Source organism: Gymnodraco acuticeps, unplaced genomic scaffold (assembly GCF_902827175.1).
Source record: "Gymnodraco acuticeps unplaced genomic scaffold, fGymAcu1.1, whole genome shotgun sequence".
NCBI classification, from domain to species: Eukaryota; Metazoa; Chordata; class Actinopteri; order Perciformes; family Bathydraconidae; genus Gymnodraco; species Gymnodraco acuticeps.
Genome location: NW_022990590.1, coordinates 1,960,992 through 1,973,999, shown reverse-complemented (window position 1 = coordinate 1,973,999; position 13,008 = coordinate 1,960,992). Strand labels below are relative to the sequence as shown.

General features: G+C 40.4%; 1 protein-coding gene across 3 annotated transcripts; it reads left to right on the top strand.

Annotated features, from left to right (window-relative positions):
- Positions 1 to 57: 57 nt before the first annotated feature.
- On the top strand, positions 58 to 11,584 carry LOC117554251 (echinoderm microtubule-associated protein-like 1). 3 transcript variants are annotated; one of them, XM_034228584.1, is made up of 9 exons: positions 58 to 367; positions 1,690 to 1,744; positions 2,418 to 2,849; positions 6,826 to 7,014; positions 7,616 to 7,745; positions 9,783 to 9,899; positions 10,302 to 10,336; positions 10,504 to 10,530; positions 10,803 to 11,584. In XM_034228584.1, exons 3-9 carry the CDS (start codon positions 2,690 to 2,692, stop codon positions 11,075 to 11,077), a joined length of 933 nt encoding a protein of 310 aa, XP_034084475.1. In that variant the 5' UTR covers positions 58 to 367; positions 1,690 to 1,744; positions 2,418 to 2,689; the 3' UTR covers positions 11,078 to 11,584. The 3 variants fall into 3 exon arrangements, with proteins under 3 accessions (XP_034084475.1, XP_034084476.1, XP_034084474.1); XM_034228583.1 differs by lacking the exons at positions 58 to 367; positions 1,690 to 1,744 and adding exons at positions 4,176 to 4,406; positions 5,223 to 5,905 and having other exon boundaries at positions 2,765 to 2,849; XM_034228585.1 differs by lacking the exon at positions 58 to 367 and having other exon boundaries at positions 1,722 to 1,744; positions 2,421 to 2,849.
- Positions 11,585 to 13,008: the final 1,424 nt, after the last annotated feature.

Sequence of the window (13,008 nt, the reverse complement as noted above, 5' to 3'; positions counted from 1 at the left end):
GAGACAGGTTTCAACCTCTTCCTGTCCCTCGCCTGTGTTACCATCTCTCCAAGTGTCCTCTGTCAGCACAGTCATTATCTGTCTTTGGCCTTTAACCCCGTTCAGGCCACACGACACACACACACACCTTAGTGTCTGTTAAACAGAAGCCACAGCACAAGATTTGTGTCTCATAATACAACCAGCAACACACTTTGACCTCCAAAGCCTGTAGACTTGGTGGTGTATATGAGGCAGCACGGTAAATGTATTGTGTTGTCAGTGAGTCAGTTTTTCTTCCCATATTGTCCTTTTTTCATGAAGACTACATACTTATCTTGTCGTCTTCCAATTCCTTATTTTTTTGGATTTTACTTGGGATATTAAGGTGGGTAGATGGAAGGAAAGGAGACTGGTTCGATAAATGATAGAGTTCTGTTTAGATCCTAATGGGAAATTGCAGTGTTATAGAGTCTCACTCAAGGTAAGTATACAAAATATATAGGTAATAACTTTATCTTCATTCGAACTAGGACCTATTCTTTGCACATAAACAATTTGCCTCTGGTTAAAACATTTTACAAGGCTGGTGGGATTCAATTCTGAATTGCAAAGTAATAAGAATGAGAACTATATATATAATGTAGACACACCGGCATGTACAGGTATTAAAAATGAATGCAAGAATATTAATCACAATGAGCAAAAAGCACAGATCTGGTTTGAATTGCATTACTGAGCCTTATTTAAATGATTGCGGTATCCTTTAAATGTGGGTTATGCCCTTTATATATACAGTCTATGGTTATGCCACATCCTAATTTATTATTTCTATTATAGTTCTCTCTTGTTGTTGTTTATATAACCAATGTTTATTATTGTCTTGTTTTCTTCACAAATTGGACTGCAAAATGATGATCATTAATTGTGGTAGGATCAAACAACATGTGTTTGTTATTCTCTTAAGAAATAAACAACAGTGGCGTAGAGATGTTTGATTTTGATGTTAAATTGTGTGGTTATAATTAATACTAGGCCAGGATTAACCACGACTAAAAAAAAAAGAGAGAAAATTGACCAGATCCTGAATTGGTCGTCTTCTTTCTATACTGAACTCTTTGAATCATGAAATACTTTGCGAGACATAAAACTAATAATTTATTAGTTCTTTAGTCAAAGGTTTATTCATTTCTTTTAAAAAGAAATTGCGTTCCTCTTTCACTTTTTACACAAATGAACACATTACTGTGTCAACATCTCCAGACACTAGGCGGTGGTGCTCATGAGAAATGCAGCCTTTCTTCTATGAAAACATGAGTTTTGTCCACAGGGGCCGCCAGAATCAACACCAAATGAAGTTTCTGGAGTTGCTTTAATAACAAAGTCCCATTTGCTCAATGCTCTACAATGCTTTCATTAGAATGTAGGCTTTTGTGATCAGAAAGAGAAATGTATTATTCAGGGCTATGGAAGCTTCCGCTATGTGGCCAGAATCTTTTGACACATCAGCAAAGAGAAGCAGCTGCTGGAGAAAGAATCCAGCGAATGCAAAATAGACAACATGTCAGCTTACACCGGGGGTAACCCCGACAATCGTCAAACAGGCTTTTCTTCTGCTCCTGTTGTCTTTCTCTGTTGGTCTAATTACCACATCCGGCTTATTGTCCTCTTGATGACTGTAATTAATCAAGTTCTGCTCCCTAATCTCAGAATCTCATCATCCTAACAGTGCACCAGGGCCGGCCACACCGGATGGCAGCCTGATGTAAGCTCTTTCTGGGAGAGCAGTTGTGTGCTTGTCTGCAACTTTGCATGCAACAGCAAATTGTGTGATCTCCCCCTGCTGTGTCTTTTTTACATGTGGATATTCATCACACAGTTCAGTTATAGTTACACATTGTTTCCTCCTCGAAGCAGTAGCAGTATGTCAGCAGAGAGAAGTTATGGTGCTTATCTTTCAGGAAGTTATTTTTGGGCCTTTAAGTCGGGACACACATTGTTAATTCATGGTGAATTTTATTTTCCCAAACATGTCTTCTTTCAGAAAACAAGGAACACATCCCTTAAATGTAATATATATTTGTTTGAATTTGCTCCTGTAGATTTGTCCTAAATAACAAAAAGTGTGCACATAATGTCTCATTTGCATATGTAAACATCAAATGTTAAAAATCATCTTATACAAAAAATGAGACGTTAGTAATCTTCTGGGGATTTCATAAATTACATTTTTCACCCTATTCACCTGTATTGTAAAACTCAAAGTGTATGGGATTGTACAATACATCCAGAAAATATGCAAATTAGATCATATTTAGCAAGATGTGACTCATTTGAATATTTAAAAAAAAAAAAAGCATTTCAGGAAAAATGTAACACAAAAAAAAGTTGTATTGAACTGAACAGATTATTTTTATACCCTTTTCACTTATATTTAGAAGATGTTTCCCACAGTGAGGCGTCTCTACCACACACACATTCACCGGGCTCATAGTGTTGTTCTCCCCAGAGCTTCAGATGGCTTACCAGGTCCCTAATCTGTCCTCTCTGAGTGACATCACCCTGCACACCCTCCTTACAGGACAGTGGGGGGAGAGGGAGGGAGGGAAAGCGAGAGGTTGTGGCCACTGGTGGATTTAGGAGTAGGTGAATTAGCCCGTCAGTGAAGCGTATAGGCTTTAGTAGGAGCGCTGCAGGAGCACTCGTCAACATGGCAGAGGGCGTAGAGGAGGGGGACTCACACATGGAGGAGCTGGTGGACCACGGCCTGGGGATGGAGGAGACGGTCCACAGCCCGCAGAGGAGACCCTCGCTGAAGGAGAGCTACCACAGCGACTCCCTGCTGGCACCGGACACCGACTTCATGACAGGTACAGAGTGGAGCTTGTTTAAACGGCAATGCAAATAGAGGTAAATGCATCTTTTTGGTGGTCAAACAACTGCATTTCTTTTTTTAAATGGACAATTCATAGAGATTATTTTATGAAACCAAAACTTACTGATGGATAATAATAAAAAGAGCAATGACTAAACATTATTTACCTTTTTAATATTACGTATGACTGCATACAATCAACAAGAAGACATGTTTACACTCCCTGTGTTTACCACAACATGGGTATGCGTACATGTTTGACTTTGAATAAATTAGCTTTTCCAATTTGATACTTGATAACATGAAAATAATGTGTGAAGTAATATAAAAGTGAGAAGTAAGTAACACAACATTCCTGGAAAGAATGCAGACATTGTGCATTTGTCATGGACTGAAACACACTCATTAATGACTTTTAAAAAGAAAGGCTGACAGGACAAACTATAACAACACAATACAGTGTTTCTATGCCTTGTGCTGCAACTTCGCAGGACTTTTAAACCCTTAACAGAATACAAATAGTATCTTGTATAAGATATTTAGAGATTTTATGATCAACATGTTGCCTTCTGGCAAGGTCTAACATTCTTTTTTATATGGCAGTATGAAAACCCTGAAAAACCGGTGACAGAAGAAAACATGTTTGAGTCACTTTAAGGCGGAAGTAGAAGATCATTTATATATGATTTGTTTTATCAGGGCAGTAAAATAGATTAGACTCCATACTCTGTATCGATCCTCAAAATCTATCTTCTTTGACATTGTTACTATATATGTTCAGTTAACTGTAAAGATAAACACTTGCATACCTGTCCAATGCATCACATGTTGGGATGTGTGTACAGCGATGGAAAGAAAATAGTGAAATGCCTCTTCCCCTGAGGGATATTAATATCTGTGGACTATTATGAAGGATTGCTTGTGGCCTGTATGTGTCAGCATGCAAGGTGCTGATATGAGCAGACAGATGCTGGTTCTTCATTCAAGAAACACCATCTGCGAGCTCAGATTAAAACACTCTGCTGCTTCACTACGCCGGAGTTATGCCTTCATGTATTTTCATTTAGCTAAGATTCATAATAGGCGTGTACATTTTGAAACTGTTAGCGCTGTGTGTGCATGTGCGTGTGAGTGAGTCAGAGGCACAGAGACATACTTCATGTTTGTTTGTGTGTTTACATTTGCATGAAAAGCATCTTTCATCGAGCCTTTCTGTTTCTTCTTTTGTATAGCTGAGTTGGTGCAGAGATTGAGCTTTGGGCTGCTAATTCCCTTTTACAGCGTTGGGATTATGTGCTATTCTAATCCCAATCCCATATAGGGTGCGTGGAGGTGGCACGAGGATATGATCACAGCCAGGAGAAGAAGAGAAACACGAAACCACCGTGCAGGCCTACACAAAGTCACAATGCTGCATGAGAAACAGATTACTGCGGGCTTCATGCTCCAATAAATACACAGTTAATGAAAGTCTGCACCCACAGCAGATTATCTGTTTCAAGAGGGAAAACTCATGCAGGCTATCTAACCAAGAACATAGATACAAAAAATGGTATGATATGCTCGTATCTTACAAAAATCAGGTTTTGAGGCTTCATCAAAACTAAACTAAACTTTCTCATGAAAACATTTCAAAGGTTATCCACCTTTTTGATCAGATATACTTCCACATCCCTGTACTTTTATTTATTTTAACCACACTGTATGTTAAAATCAGCCATCCAACCATTTCTCTTTTCTTTACCAATTATCTATTGCTTTTAGCAAACTATGTATTACTTAACAATTTCTTCCCCTTACCCATTCGGGTATCTAACTCTTTTTGAAACTCCTTTTCTACTGCTTTTGGCTATCTGTATCTATTACTTTTAATGAACTTTTTTACCCCTCTAGTTGTTACTTTTAGCAAACTATACTTCTACTATGTATCCATTTATTTCTATAATACATACAGTTCTTTAACTTGCTAACTGTAGCTAACTGTAGCTAACTGTAGCTAACTGTTTGAATTGCTTGTCAGCTAGTTTTTAAGCCCTCTCATAACACATGGTGTTCGGGTGTTATACAGTATGCTGACAATGTATGCGATTTTCCTTTTTTAATCAAAACATAATCACTGCTCTATAAAAATCTGAAATATATTCAACAGTATTACTGTTTGTACGTGTCACTGCAGAAGCATCTGCTCTTCTACACTGGTTGGAAATCATTGGTTTATTTTAGTTTTTAAAAGAAATACACACATAGCCACAGATTGTGTAACTGATCCTTATTCCTGTGTTTGTTTTGAGCCCTGGAGTTCATCCTTGAAGACACTAAAGCATTGTTTTTTACATGTCGCCTCCTCTTCATCCTCCTTATTACTCAGAGTGACCTGCCCTGTGACCTCTGTAACTCCGAGGATGAACGAAATGTTCACTGAAGCGCAACGCCAGCCCAGGCCCCATTTCAGGTTTATCTCTGTTGTTTCCTCTCGTGTCTCCATCCCTCATAGCCACATGGGGTTTATCTGTGGGGGCGTGGTCAAAGAGGCTCAGTCTGAAGGATTATCATTGTAGTCTGCACACCCACATACACACACACACACACAAGCATGTGCACAGACAATTTAGGTTGAATTGGACGACTGCTGAGTTTAAGCATTATCAACCCCACCCCCACCTTTTATATAAATACACACCCTGAGCAAAAGGGCTTTAAAGCGCTGTCATACACATCAGTGTGTCCCAGAGGGTATCAAGCGACCACCAATGTAATACTGCCTGGATGCTGTAAGAGGAGGCTGCTGTGTTGCAGTGTGTGTGAGTGTTACAGTGTGTGTGACATAAGTGGAGCAAAGGAGATGAGATCTTAGTGGACACCAGCCAGTGGATCAGAATCAGATGGAGGGAGAACCAAGCTATCAGACTAAAGCCAGAGAAGGAAAGAGGAGCGAGAGATTGTGCTCGCGGGAGGAGAGGAAGAGGAGGAAGACGTCCGGTGTAATGACAGAGGGCCCAGCTGCCCCCCAGAGGCCCCCTGCCTCCTCATCGCAGTCCAGTGTCTCCCACGGTATTCACCTCTGATCTATTGTTACTGTGTTGGGCTGATGATTAACTACATTAAAAGTATAAATACCAACACGGATTGAAAGGGAAATCATAGTGTGTTGGTGACAGTGTTTTTAAATGTGCGCTACCTTTGTTTACATGCTGCTGTGAGATGACAGTGTTATGATCTGCTGTCCAGCTGTGCTGTGACCTCATTAGCTTGATTTTTGCTACATAAGCACGAACAGGGGATGTTAAAGAGCTTATTCCTTTCTCTGATTATGTTTATATCTTGTTGCCAAAGGAGTTGATCCTTGAAAAAGCATTTATAGTAGAATTTAATCAATAAGTCTTTGGCTAAGGTTTTTGAATGGGGAAGTACTTTTCTTTACTTCTATTAGACTGTTGCAACTACACGCTTTTTTCTTTCATACTCAAGATTTTCTGTCACCAAATAGTGAATCAATTGCATATTAATTTCTTCCTTGGCATCGTACTTTCCCTCTTTTGTGTGTGTGTGTGTGTGTGTGTGTGTGTGTGTGTGTGTGTGTGTGTGTGTGTGTGTGTGTGTGTGTGTGTGTGTGTGTGTGTGTGTGTGTGTGTGTGTGTGTGTGTGTGTGTGTGTGTGTGTGTGTGGTGTGTGTGTGTGTGTGTGTGTGTGTGTGTGGGTGGGTGGATGTGTGTGTGTGTGTGTGTGTGTGTGTGTGTGTGTGTGTGTGTGTGTTGACAAAGGTTCACTGACTGTTTCTTTCTTTTGCTCTGTGAAAAACGTGCCTTTAAACATTTTTAGACATGGTTAAGAGGCTGGCAAATGTTAAATGGATGCTTCGGATTCTTCTGCTGGTTTTTCTAATGGATGTTAATCATGTCCTCAGTTACGTAACGCCGTGGAAAAGCATAACAAACCAACAAGATAATCCTGGCTATGTATTTATCCTTCAGATGACCGCAGCTCAGCCAGTGGCCTGGATGTGGTGGATCGGCTCACCTATCTGGAGCAGAGGATGCAGATGCAGGAAGATGAAATCCAGCTGTTGAAGATGGCCCTGGCAGATGTTCTCAAGAGGCTCAACATCTCTGAGGAGCACCAAGCAGCTGCTGCTGGTGGCAGGAGAACATCAGGTGCTAAAGGTGAGACGAGATCTGGGTGGGGATTTAAGCCATTTGCATTGAGAAAAATACTTTTATAATGCTGAAAAAAGGTTTGTTTTTTTGTGTTATTAAGCAAAGTCTTTGCTGCCACACAATCACATTGGTATCACCATAGACTCTTCTTTCTGAGGGGGGCCAGAGGGGTGTTAAAACTCAGCGTTACAGGGGCATTGGCTCCTGTTGGCCCCCCTCTAGAACCGCACATGTTGACAAATCTTTCAAAATTACAAACAACCTGAGTTTGGCAAGAATACAAGGCTTAGAAGGCATAGCAACAGTAACTAAGTGCTTAGTGAATAGTCAATTCCTAACAGTAGGAAAAGATGGAAAAGACAAATCTTGGTAAAAAAACAAACCTTGAAAGGTACATTAGTCTGCTACGGGCTTGTTGATAACATTACGTGTGTGTGTGTGTGTGTGTGTGTGTGTGTGTGTGTGTGTGTGTGTGTGTGTGTGTGTGTGTGTGTATGTATGTGTGTATGTGTGTGTGTGTGTGTGTGTTGTGTGTGTATGTGTGTGTGTGTGTGTGTGTGTGTGTGTGTGTGTGTGTGTGTGTGTGTGTTTGTGTGTGTGTGTGTAGCCCGGCCAGTGTCTCTGGCTCTGCCGTCCAGGCCCTCTCTGTTGCCCTCCAGCGCTGCCTCCCTGAAGAAGAGCACCACGCTGCCCTCCAGCTCCACAGCCAGGAACTACAGCCCCACACCCCCCCGCAGGTAACGGCTGCTCCGTCTGCAGACAGGACACAACAACAACCACATCAAGAACATGCAGAGGATGTGCTCAGATTTTACACTTTTGTTTTTTTCTGTTACAAGTAGAAGTCTTGCATTTCAAATCTTGCTTGAGTACAAAAACATTAGCATTAAAATATACTAAATAGCCAAAAGTAAAAGTACTTGTTAAGCATCATTTCCCAATTCAAAAATAATGTCATTAAATGCAGATTGTAATTATTGATGTATTAATGTGTCTATATCACAGATAGTAAAGGTAATGGTAATATACATTTTATTTTTGTTACTGCTGGATATTTATGTTTAAGTACAAGTACCTCAGAATTGTGCTTAAGTCCAATACATTCCACCACTCACACATGTAATATACTGTAACAGGTTAATATGTCAGTATTGTATTTATTACCTGAGATAAATCAAATGAAACATACTCTTTATCAGCAATTGTGCAATACAACAAACAAGGTAAAACTGTTGAATGATTTTCTGGTAAAGAATCTTCTCATCACTGACAGCACTCACCAGGAGACAGAGTACTGTAGGCCTATACACACATTATATTATTAACATAATACAGTTTTAATGAAGCGGCTAACAATGAAGCTTTCGTCTCATAACTCAAGCTTCACTTCTCATTATCTAATTTTCAAAAGCAACCATGCAGCACACCCTCCATTATCCAAGAAACGCAGCACATGGAAGCTCGATAATTATTCCAAACACTTACCTTTATTTCAAAGCGATAAAGCGGCAGACCGGCCTCTGCTCTTCCTCTCTATTACCTTTCAAATGATACTGCCATTAGATAGTGTTAGTCAGAGAGCGTGATAGCTTCTCTCCCTGGGACCCTAATGTGCTGCTTCTAAATCTGGAGTGTGCTGATATAAGTGCACGGAGAGAAGTACATCTCCATGCACTTAAGGCTGCAGGTTTGGTATTAGAATTAAGCGAGATGCAGCATCATTGCCTTTTCTCGCCCCTAGTTCATTTCATCTCCCCTTCTGATGTATTTCTCTCTCTCATATTGATGGCTGCTTCTTTCTCTCTTTGTAAATCTTGTTTCGTATGGCAGAAGGAAGGGCCCTTTTATGTTTTTCACTTTCCTTTGGTGTGTTATATAGGTTTGTATGCATGTAGGAACACATCCATTGGAGTCTGTATGTTTACTTCCGCAACATAATGACATCACTACGTAACACCAGCCCCTTTATTGGCTAGCGCTCCAGCAAATTGTATGTGATATGGCTAAGGTGTGGGACATCTCTAAGAGATTGTGCAATCTCAACAGAGCCGCCCAGTTAACCAATCAGAGCAGACTGGGCCCTGGTTTCAGACAGAGGGTGAAAAGAGGTGCTGCACCACAGGCAGTATGAGAACAATAAAGACCTTTTTGAACATGGAGACATGTCACAATAGAGGCACGAAATACAAATATGAACCTGGAAATTAGCATAATATTTCCTCTTTAAAGTAAAATATATCCAGCAACACACTCACTCATGTCTGCAGCTAAGCATTATTCAACACCACAGCATTTTATTTTAAATTCAAATAAAGGGTTTTAAGAAATACTTTATTTCAATAAAATTAAATGTTTGAATTGATGCGTGAAACATTTTGTCATTTCATCTGACATGTTGCACCTGTAGAAATATAAAATTGACTTTACAGTGATGTTTCACTTGAATGTGTGAACAAAAACCATGTACTGTGTGTAAAACTATCTTTACTAAAGTCTTGATAATCATTTGACACAAGGGGTTATTTCTAAGCCTGCAACTAAAACCACTTTATTTCAATGTTAACATTCATGAAAAAATGCCAGTGACTTTATAGAAGTCAAATATGTTTTTACTTTAACCATCTCTTTGAGGTTTGAAGAAATAATGTACTTAAAGAGTATTGTTGCAAAAAATGGCAACTGCACACAAAAGCGCCACCAAAAACAACAACAGTGCAGTGCACTCTCAAACCTCATTTTTAAATGAAAGCCTCCTTTTTTTATTTTCCTTCCAGTGGTGTGTGGAGCCCAGCCAGTAATGTGAAGGACAGTCCAGGTAAGACCACCAAACGCCCCACCTCTACAGCCTCCACAGCCTCCACAGCCTCCACAAGTAAGAAGCCTCAGGAAGGGTAAGAAATGGGTTATTCACAATAGCCTTTTCTTTTGTCTTGTTGTAAGTGGTTATATAGCCAAATAAAAGTTCAGTTTTACAACGTTTTTGCAAATTTATCCATGAAACGAATTCACCTACAACTCTTGCAAACCACGGCATGAATTATTTACACTTTCAGTGATTTTGGGGTCACCTAATTATTTGTGACAGATGAAGTCAGAATCAAATTGAGGTTATTCACACCCATGACATCCTGTATTATGTGAAAACAACCCAAACCAAAGACATGACATTCTCAAAGTCAGTAGAGAAGACATTTAACTGCAAGTCATCCTGACACTGATCCCTCAGATTTACAAACCCTCTTTAGGTGTTGCTGTATTTTTTACTCTTTTCCCTCTTTCTCTCATTATTACAGCAGCAAGTCCAAGGAGCCAGCAGCAGTGAGTGGAGGTGAGTGAGCACTGTTGTTATTTGTATGGCAGCCTTATTACAATAAAGTGAATCCGCTGCTCTCTAAGCCTCTATTAAATAAAGGAGATAACACAAGTGATTAAGCAAAATACTGACATGGCAATGCTGCATGTAAGTGAATCTGTGTGTGTGCTGTTTCTGTGCAGGGACAAGCCGTGTGACACACTGCAAAGGTATGATTCATCCCTATATATTTATTCACACTATCTGGAAAAGTGGAACTGTTATTTTATTCTTCATTTTTTGTCACATCTCACCATGACTTATGTGCCTTCCCCTAACCCCTTGCACCCTTATTTCTGTCTTTTTCGTTTTAACCTTACCTCTTCTTTAAATATCCACACTACCTGACCTCTGACCTTTGTTTGAACCCTTCCCCACTGACGGACCTCCCCCTTGTCTTCACACTCACACCTTCCTCACCTCATTTCACCACTTCACTTAGTGACTATGCAGATCTATCTGAGCCCCCTAACAAGAAGGACTGGATCTTCTGAGTTCGCCAAATCTACCTCCAAGGTGCCTGCCAACTGCGGCTCGGCTGCACCCAACAACCCTCAGGCGAAGGGCGGCGGCAAGCCCGGGGCGAAGAAGACGAGCCCGTCCTTCATCTTAAACCTGCAGAAAACCACAACCAGCCAGAGCACAGCGCAGCACGACTTTTCCAGCTACAAGAGCCCTGTCAAATCGCCCAGCCAGTATTTCCAGATTTGTTACTGAGGCTGGAGGGCCGAGAAAGATTTGCCAGAATGTATCCCTGCTTTCATGTTTACTGAACCAAAACAAATGGTTAAACACCCGTTTCTAAATTGGGGCATTAAATGGCTGTTAACAGTGTTAGGTTTGAAGGTTGTTGGGTTCAGAATTCCAGAAAAGACAGACAACTTCTAAGTTTAACTATTTATTGTAAAGAGAGCAAAATATATATATTACTTGGCCAAGGACTCATCACGTCTTTGGGAATCACAGGCAGCAAAGCTGTAATCTGTAACCACCGAATCCGTCAAGAGCCTCGAACCTCGTGCGACAATACATTTTATTACACAGGGCGTTCCCCGTACATTTTTGATTGGTCAAGACTAGCTGAAGAGATACCATGGTTTCAGTGACGTGCGGTGAGGTTCATGGTTGGTGAGGCACTGACTCTTTCAGAGTCAGATTTACAAATATTATATTTTGACCTTAATCGAAATGTTCGGTTATTTTCAAAAGATTTTTTAGTCTGATGCTTCGATTCATTTTAAACAGACAGTTCAACAAAAGGATACCCAAAATCTAAATATTGGATTGTTCTTTCTTAGTAAGATCCCATGTTCATTACAATTGTGGTCTTGAAGATGAAGTCCATGCTATCCTTCTGGACAACAATCTCCATTACATTTTTGTAAAAGTCCTCCTTATCTTTCTCTAGTTTCAAAAGTCTAGCTTGTTGTTTGCGTCTAGTCTACCGTCTCTGCGTAGAATAACAGTAGCAACAAGAACCTGCAGGTGAGGCTCTGCCTCCCCTGCCTCCCCTGACTGCACGTCGCTGCATGGTTTAGACTTGGTTCTCTTTGGTTGGTGTGCAGACTCAGATAGAGTCTCTTGGCAACACGATCCTCCAATCAGCATTCAGCCGGCCTGTGGAAGTCCCTCCCTACTCTGGCACCATCATACTAATTTGTTTTCTCTAACGTTTCTTCAGATATAGTGGAAAACCAAAATGTTGCTTCCTAGCTTTGCGGGGGAGCGCGGCTCCCATACAGAGTCAAGGCCGGTGCGATGTGCTGTTCTGACTACCTCTTTGTGTTCTCTCAGTCTCTGCACTCGACCTTGCTACTTTCAATATTGCAAGCTAAACTTTCTTCTGACGAAAAAAAAACGACTGCTAACAACCATTTAATGGCCTGATAACGTTCAAAACGGGTGTTATTAAAAGCCTCATTTAACCACTTAAACATAAACGGCGATAAAGACTTTCTTCCAATGTTGAAAGAACAAGAAATACAATTTTGAAATGAATTCACTTCTGACTGGATTTTCCTCTGTAGTGAATCTGTGCTGCTTTAACGTACTGCAACATCAGTTCTTACAGCTTTCCAGAACATTTCCACTAACACGTTTGTTAATGCAGTGTTTGATTGCAGGATTATATATTTCAAAGATAGTAAAGCATGACAGCTCTAGTGCTTTTTTTAGCCTCCTCCGAGACCATAGTAGTCATTAATCCTTTTCACACATACCTGCGTATGTTTTACCGAACGCTTGTACTGTTAATGTTACTGCGACGATGTGTGTCTTTAGTCGTCTTTGAGCGCGTTGTGTTTGATGTCAATGAGTGTGTGTCACTGAGTTTTTCTCATTCCTGTGTGCTGTAATGTTTGTTGTTGATTTGTAGTCAATGTTCCACTTTAAGCAATAAATAGAGTGTACCAGAATCAGTCAAAATGTCTCATTGTCTCAAACATGATAAATAATGGGAGGACTTTTACTTTTATTTTGCAACTAAGTAAGTGTGTGTGTGTGTGTGTGTGTGTGGTGTGTGTGTGTGTGTGTGTGTGTGTGTGGTGTGTGTGTGTGTGTGTGTGTGTGTGTGTGTGTGTGTGTGGTGTGTGTGTGTGTGTGTGTGTGTGTGTGTGTGTGTGGTGTGTGTGTGTGTGTGTGTGTGTGTG

Coding starts and splice junctions, on each gene's coding strand:
- LOC117554251 (XM_034228583.1), top strand. CDS start 5,737: ATGGAGGGAGAACCAAGCTATCAGACTAAAGCCAGAGAAGGAAAGAGG. Junction 5,906..6,825: donor GCAGTCCAGTGTCTCCCACG/GTATTCACCTCT, acceptor TTTATCCTTCAG/ATGACCGCAGCTCAGCCAGT. Junction 9,900..10,301: donor AGTAAGAAGCCTCAGGAAGG/GTAAGAAATGGG, acceptor TCATTATTACAG/CAGCAAGTCCAAGGAGCCAG.